The sequence below is a fragment of the Macrobrachium rosenbergii genome, chromosome 46, assembly GCF_040412425.1.
Source record: "Macrobrachium rosenbergii isolate ZJJX-2024 chromosome 46, ASM4041242v1, whole genome shotgun sequence".
NCBI lineage: Eukaryota > Metazoa > Arthropoda > Malacostraca > Decapoda > Palaemonidae > Macrobrachium > Macrobrachium rosenbergii.
In genome coordinates this window covers 3,704,403-3,712,875 of record NC_089786.1, presented here as the reverse complement: position 1 = coordinate 3,712,875, position 8,473 = coordinate 3,704,403, and the positions used below count along the sequence as shown (strand labels likewise).

At 37.6% G+C, this 8,473-nt stretch overlaps 1 protein-coding gene across 4 annotated transcripts in view; it reads right to left on the bottom strand.

Moving 5' to 3' along the window:
* Positions 1-3,570: 3,570 nt before the first annotated feature.
* Positions 3,571-8,473, bottom strand: part of LOC136830175 (uncharacterized) — a 152,042-nt gene continuing 147,139 nt past the window's right edge. For all 4 annotated transcript variants that reach the window (XM_067089435.1, XM_067089434.1, XM_067089436.1 and 1 more), the window contains 2 exons: positions 7,941-8,004; positions 3,571-4,449 (listed from right to left, as the gene is read on the bottom strand). In XM_067089435.1, the coding sequence (XP_066945536.1) occupies positions 4,154-4,449; positions 7,941-8,004 (360 nt within the window). In that variant the 3' untranslated portion in view covers positions 3,571-4,153. The remainder of the gene's footprint in view (positions 4,450-7,940; positions 8,005-8,473) is intronic.

The following is an 8,473-nucleotide window of genomic DNA, read 5'->3' as shown; positions in this document are numbered from 1 at the left end:
AAGATTTTTCATTAGGATTTTTCATATAATGGGACAAAGACTCAAAACCTGTTTTATGTAGCTACTTGAGCTGCGTTTTTCTTCCTTTTTTTGTTTTTCACAAATGGCAATTCTAGTCAAATGCCCTTTCCAATCTGATCCGAAAGTATGTGTATGTATATTATAGATTAGGGTCAATACCCCTTTTGTCTTGGTCAATAATAATAATAATAATAATAATAATAATAATAATAATAATAATAATAATAATAATAATAATAATTAGTCTTACAAGTTTCAGGTAATTGTCTCTGTTGGCTGGAGAAGGTACATCTTGAGCAGAAGTTGCACCCTGCATTGTTCTCCTGACGGCGTTCGGAGGTTGCAGAGTTAATCAGCTGTGAAAACCTTATAGCAGAGGCCGACGGGATGGTCTTACCGAGCCAGAGGGCAACAACAAAAAGCACTTCATCCAGAAAACCACAAAGAATAACTGAAGGAATTGAAGACATTCCAAAAATAAACCGTGGTGATGCTGATGATGATAGCAAGGACGGGTAGCTGTCAGACTTAGGTCTAGGCCTACAGCTAGAGATAGACCGGACTTTCAAAGGCTCAAAGACGGCAAAGTCCTGGGAATGCGGAAGAAGGAAGATAAATCCAGGATGGATATTAAACTTGGCAAAAGTAGACCTAGTTCATGACTGTATATTTTTAGCGATTTTGTTAACTGTTAGCAAATCAGACTATTTTGCTTTAAATTGTGTCAGCGTGTAATGAACTTGACGTCTAAAACTGGTCTATAACAAAGGAGAGAGAAAGAGAGAGAGAGAGAGTTTTATTATTCTTCCACACGCTTCTATGGTAGACTTTCCCTTGCTCACTTATGCCTGATTACTCCCCCGCTGTCGAGACCATTGGCGCTGAATAAACGCCAAGGCTCCTTTGTGCTAAAATAATGATTACATTTCCATTTAAACTTCATCTTTTAACGCCATTTCAATTTAACGTCCGAAAAGTAAGTGAAATAGACTTGAAAAGAGAGGGATTTTCCTGTTGCCACTTTCAGGAAGGTGACTGACGATGAATCAACTTTGACCAAATCTCTTCGAGCGTTAAGGAAGAAGAAGAAGTAGAGGAGAAGGAGGAGGAGGAATCTAGGATGAGAGGGAAAGGACTATGGTTGGGGGGGAGGGGAAGTTACGTACGGGTGGTCATCCTACATAGTGATTAGAATTTTGATGAGAGAAAGAGTTGTAAGCCTCCAGTGTCCTTATGCCAGTGCGGATGTTTTGTCTTCTGAGCGTCCTGTAATCTGGAGAGAGAGAGCGAGAGAGCATCGGAAATTAGCTAATACCCGTCAACCGTTTCGATGTACTGCACTTATAAAGAAATTATGGTTAAAAATACATCATTGGGAACTTACCATAATTTATGGAAGTTTAACGAGTAACGAGACTTGTTTAGCCATTGGAAATTATTTGGCGTTACAACTAACAGGGTCACACACGTCGATAAGATACTGAGAATGAAAATGCTATGTTTTAGAAGTGATAATTGGATAAAAGCGTGGAAGATATCTTGCAAAAATAAAAAAGTGTTAACAGTTGCTTGAATGTGTTTGCCCTACCTTAATTTTGTGATTATATATATATATATATATATATATATATATATATATATATATATATATATATATATATACACAGTATATATATATATATATAATTATATATATATAATGTATGAATACATATAGTATGTCTGTATGAACAGTGATTCATCAACGGATCTGTTCCGAACCTTCGGAATCCCAGCCTGTGACTAATGTTTCTGAATAAACTATTGCATTACTTTCAGGGTAAATTCCAGAAGCTATTTGACGACCTCTAATATGTCAATGACGAATTTCCTTCATTAAATTCGCCGAATTGCTTCGAGTTACCTTGCACCGTTATTCGAGGCAAATAAAAGTCTTCTCTCTTGTTTGATTTACAAGACGGATTGTCTTTCCTCTGGCAAGAAAGTCCTTCGTCATTGCCTCTTTTACCAGCGGAAAAACAAAAAGAGACGTGTACGTGACGTAGCCGCATCTTAGGTCAATAAAGCAGAGACTCCAGTTATATACAGGCTGGAATTATCACCGATATTTAATCCTTTTTCAGACGAGAATTCAGCTGGAATCTTTGTGAATTCGGGTTCCAAACATCTAGGGGTACTTGAGGAAACTGGACACGATTCCCCTTGGTAATATTTTAGACCTTATTTCTGTTTTAAGGTCCTGACTTCTGGTAACATTCCACCTTCGTCAGCCCACACGGAAAGGCAACCTTGGAAAGCTCCTCTTGGCGTACATAAAAGGGGCGTGATTTGCTGTTTTAGCCCTCGGTGACTCTTCAGACATTCAAGAGCCAAGATGCAGCTGCACTTTCTCTGCCTGGCGACTCTGCCGCTGATGCTGGCGACGCTGACGAAGGGGTACAGCAACAAGGGCCTTCCTGTACTGAGCACGAAAACAATCGACAGCCATTCTGTGACCACTGTCACAGTCACTGCAACTGCACCGTGTATCTGTCCTGGAACACCTTCCCTCTCAACTAAGACGTCTCTGCATGGCCTAGAGGTCCAGTCAACTCAACCAGTGGTTCCTCGTCCTACTCCGACAACCGGATACATCAGGATAACCAGCGTCGTGACGCCCCCTTGCAAGACTTGTTTCAAAGTGGGAGCCTCTGGCGATTGCGTCTTCGACCCCGTCGCTTGTCCAGCTTGAGAACTGCTGCCGGTCCCTGTCTCTCCAAATATTTGGTATATGTGGGTCCTGCTTCCCCCCCATAATGAAGCCAAGGGCGTGTGTGGGCCTTTGGTGACTAGAAATGTTCCAAAAGGTTAATTTTATCTATCCGTTATGTGTCATGCTCAATGCTCTCTTGACCAGTACAGATGCAAGGGGCACATTCTCGTCGAATCTGAAATTTTGATTGTAGGAAACGACTCCACACTGATTAAGTCTGTGATATTTTTTAATTCTAAAGGTTGATCCAAGTTAAATACAGTGAAATCTTTAATATATGGATATTTCCATTGCTATGTGATAATTCCCTGTTGTCTGTTACTTGACTGCATGGTTTTAAATCCAATACTGCGGTCCCGCTTGGTGTATGGGTGCTCAGAATTGAATTTTCTGAAGCAAATTTACATATTCAGAAATGATATACGCTTAGAAGCTTGTAAATTTTAAAACAAAATATACTAGAAAAAAATGACGCTGCATCTGATTCGCATCCTCACCAATTCTGAAAAGAATAAGTGGTATAACCAGTGTTATGTTCTTGTAATCTTGATAAAAGTTATTGAAGAGGAAATAAGGCCATAGCAGACGTATCCTTACATAAAGGAAATTACGCGATCTATAATTATAAGTACTATCATTTATTCCTCCTCACCTCTGGACGAAATTTAAGCCCGTTGAATCTATTCCAAATCATTCTTTTTAGGAATAATAAAATCCATCCCAGTTTACCTCGAACTTACCTTATATTCACAATTCATGCATAATTTAGTTTATTTCTTGATATAGAAAAACGAATATGTCAGTAATTTTTTATTTACACACCAAATTCTACTTTTTCACAGAAGAACTTCAAAGTTCTAGTCTTCATAATTCAAATATGAATTCACTCGTCACTAATAACGAAAAAAAAATTAAGATTATCAATTATCGAATCACAGCCTTTGGACATATAGACAGCAGGTCTTTTCATTAATGGAATATTTATACTTGATGAGACTTACCACATTCATAACACACAAATAATGTTATACTCACTGATATAAATACATTTTAAGACACACAAAACAAACATACGCATGCCAGTATGCATATGTATTATTTTTAAGTATGTAACATTATGGTCAACACAATGTTTATTTTGATTTATACATTCCATACATTCCTCATCACGATGACGAATGTGATTTATTGTAACGATCACAATGATCTCACACGAATGTTCTACAACGATGCACATACGAACAGAGCGATCACACGTTATGTCTGCAACGATATAAATGCATGTATATACGCGCGTATACATGCACAACATCAGAGACGCTCATAAATACGCAACCACAAATCCGGGTCCCAAATCTCTCTCTACCCTAATCACCCGAATCAACTTCCTCTTCCTCCTCCTGAATAGAGCCTCCCCCGACGCGCCCTCCACGGGCGTGAATTCCGCCCTCGCATCGACCGGGCGTAATCTGACCGGTAGTAGACTTTGGGCGGGGGCGGGAGGCGATGTGAAAGTTGGAGGTTGGAGTAAAATTGGGGGAATGAGACGGGGGGCGAAGTAGGGGCTCTCTCGTCCCTGTAGTGCCCCTGGACGGGGTATTTCGGGAAGGTCTTGATGATGGGCACGTACGGGGGCATGACGCGGTCCTTGAAGAGCCACGGGGAGGCGTCGAATCCTGTTGGGGTGAGAGGGAGAGAGGGGGTGGGCATTAAAAGGATTTATTCACATACGTCACGGAGTCCTGTAAATAATGGCGTTAATTCTACCTTAATATATGAGATTCCCTGATCTAAAATATTGGGACTTCGAAAGGATTCCTTCCTTGGACTTCGTTTTTCCTATAAAAACAATTAAAAAATGCGCCGAAGAAACTTCGGCGCAATCGAGTTTTCTGTACAGCTGCTACAGCGTATAATCAAGGCCACCGAAAATAGATCTATCTTTCGGTGTTCTTGGTATACTGTTGTATGAGCCGCGACCCGTTGGTGGCCTTTCCCATATCGTTGCCAGAAGCACGATTATGGCTACCTTTAACCTTAAAAAAATAAAAACTACTGAGGAGGCTAGAGGCCTGTAATTTGGTACGTTTGATGACTGGAGGGTGGATGATCAACATACCAATTCGCAGCCCTCTAGCCTCAGTAGTTTTTAAGATCTGAGGGCGGGCGGACAAACAAAGCCGGCACAATAGTTTTCTTTTGCAGAAAACTAAAAATCACAACTCTGAAACGATTCATGGGACTTGGTTTTCTTATAAAATGTCAAGACTTCAAAACGTTCATTCACTTAGATTTTACTATGAAACATCAAAATTTCGGAACGTTTCCTGGAATTAGATTTTCCTATAATACAACGATTCCTGGACGTGGTTTTTCCTTTGAAACATCAAATCTCCGAGACGATTCTTGGATTTGGTTTTTCTTACTATATAACGATTCCTAGACTTTGGGTTTTCCCTGTGAAATACCAAAACTTCGGAACGATTCTTAAATGTGGTTTTCCTATAGTATAACGATTCTTGGTCTTGGTTTTCCTATGAAATATCAAAACTCCAAACCGATTCTAGGACTTGGTATTTCCCGCAACTAAATCTTTTAAATCCGAAGTGAAAACCTCCCATTTCTCACATGATGTGCGCATGATCACGAATACATTTAGTGGGTCCAAGTGACCCGTTCCTAATTCGGGGCAGTGTTCTGAATACAAGACCCAACAAATGGGTTTGTCCTGTAACTTTCTCTGTAAATACAAGACTCGCCAAATGGGTCTGTCCTGCAAGTTTCTCTGTGAATAAAAGATCCAGCAAATGGGTCTGTCCTGTAACTTTCTCTGTAAACAGAAGACCCAGCAAATGGGTCTGTCCTGTAACTTTCTCTGTAAACAAAAGATCCAGCAAATGGGTCGGTCCTGTAACTTTCTCTGTAAATAGAAGAACCAATAAATGGGTCTGTCCTGTAATTTTCTCTGTAAACAAAAGACCCAGAAAATGGGTCTGTCCTGTAACTTTCTCTGTAAACAAAAGACCCAGAAAATGGGTCTGTCCTGTAACTTTCTCTGTAAACAAAAGACCCAGAAAATGGGTCTGTCCTGTAACTTTCTCTGTAAACAGAAGACCAGCAAATGGGTCTGTCCTGTAACTTTCTCTGTAAACAGAAGACCCAGCAAATGGGTCTGTCCTGTAACTTTCTCTGTGAATAAAAGATCCAGCAAATGGGTCTGTCCTGTAACTTTCTCTGTAAACAGAAGACCAGCAAATGGGTCTGTCCTGTAACTTTCTCTGTGAATAAAAGATCCAGCAAATGGGTCTGTCCTGTAACTTTCTCTGTAAACAGAAGACCAGCAAATGGGTCTGTCCTGTAACTTTCTCTGTGAATAAAAGATCCAGCAAATGGGTCTGTCCTGTAACTTTCTCTGTAAACAGAAGACCAGCAAATGGGTCTGTCCTGTAACTTTCTCTGTAAACAGAAGACCAGCAAATGGGTCTGTCCTGTAACTTTCTCTGTAAACAGATGATCCAGCAAATGGGTCTGTCCTGTAACTTTCTCTGTAAATAGAAGACCCAGCAGATGGGTCTGTCCTGTAACTTTCTCTGTAAATAGACTTTAATTTCACCTCCTGTCTCCCTTCACAGCTCTACCCACGAATTTTGAATACCCAGTTTTTTATTTACTCAGTCTCCCATTCTCACAAATGCCAAAATTGCGACTGATTTGTGGAGCCTGATGGGGGTGGCAACTGATTAGAATTAGGACCGAGTTGACAATAGTAATCTTATTTTTTTTACTGGTTTAATTTTCTTAATATTCTTTTTTTATCACCGTTGATAGTAATGTTGCTGATACTGATACTGCTACTAATATTACTACTGCTACTACTACCACCACTAATAATAATAATAATAATAATAATAATAATAATAATAATAATCAAGAAATACTTAGCAAAGCAAAAACTGACCAAACTCATTACTACTTCCAGTAATAATAATAATAATAATAATAATAATAATAATAATAATAATAATAATAATAATAATAATATAATAATAATAATAATATTGACGATGATAAAGCAATACTTAGCAAATCAATAAAATACAAAATTATATTTCTACTTATAATAATATAAACACATCGGAGAATCAGCTTGAACAGTAAATCACTGAACGATAATTTAGAAGACTTCTGTACGATGGAAAATGCTCATTACCTGAAACGATTTGAATGAACAAAAGAATGAAAAAAAAAGAGTTGCCGGTGCGTCTTTTAACGAGAGGTTCTTTGCTATAAGACCTTGGCAACTGAATGACTGTGAACTCTTGAGAGAGAGAGAGAGAGAGAGAGAGAGAGAGAGAGAGAGAGAGAGAGAGAGAGAGAGAAAAATTTTTCTGCTTAATCCGACGAATTCCTGTAATCATAAGAAGAGAGAAAGAGAGAGATAATTTCTCCGCTTAGTTTGACGAATTCCAGCTGTACGATAATCCTGTAAACATAAGAGAGAAAGAGAGAGAGAGAGAGAGAGAGAGAGAGAGAGAGAGAGAGAGAGAGAGAGAGAGAGAGAGGTGTTGTATGTTTATGCTGACGAAATCAAACTGAACGATAATTCTGTAATCATAATAATAAGTATTTTTTTAAACATTTTTAAAACTAAATAAAAGCCTTTTAATATTATTCTCTTCTTGCACAAAGACAGGTTGAGACGAAAGGCGCCATATGCCATCTGAAAACTCTCTCTCTCTCTCTCTCTCTCTCTCTCTCTCTCTCTCTCTCTCTCTCTCTCTCTCTCTCTCTCTTCCCCAAGTCAATAAAGAAATCGGTTTTGTCATCGTGGATGAAATTCAAACAAATGAATTACAAAGGGTTCGAGAGTTGTATTCTTTAACTAAATATAAATTATAATATATATATATATATATATATATATATATATATATATATATATATATATATATATATATATATATATATATATATATATATATATATATATATATATATATATATATATATATATATATATATATATATATATATATATATATATATATATATATTATATATATATATATATATGCATATATATATATATACATATATATATATATATACATATCACGAATATATATTATCGTATAAAAATATTGTATTTTTTTACTTTGGTTCTCACCTATATCACTACCCCCGAATATTTTTCTCCACATATCGCGTTTCCTGGCAGCCATTGCTAGGATCTGCAAAAAAATTAAAAATAAATAAATAAATAAAAATAAAAATTAAACACATTTGCATTATAGAAAACAAAAATTAGGATTATGGCTAAAAACTTTAACAAACACAATTTCACACCAGATACTGTGTATTATGTATTGTACCAAACATGACAAAGGAAATTTGGATAAAAATGGAATAATTTTTAAAATATTTGAAATTAGTTCTAGGATATCTGACAATTCTTTTTACTCTAATCTTCACAGAGAGAGAGAGAGAGAGAGAGAGAGAGAGAGAGAGAGAGAGAGAGAGAGAGAGAGAGAGAGAGAAAGTGATTAATTTCTGTACAGGGAGAGATCGGTTGGAAGAGCCGTGGAAGAGGTCAGCTGAGGTCGTCAAGAAGCCAACGGAGGTCAAAGAGGAAGCCAACGCAGGTCAACATAGGTCAGTGAAAAATGCAATGAAATATCTTTGGCCCAAGAAGAAGAAGAA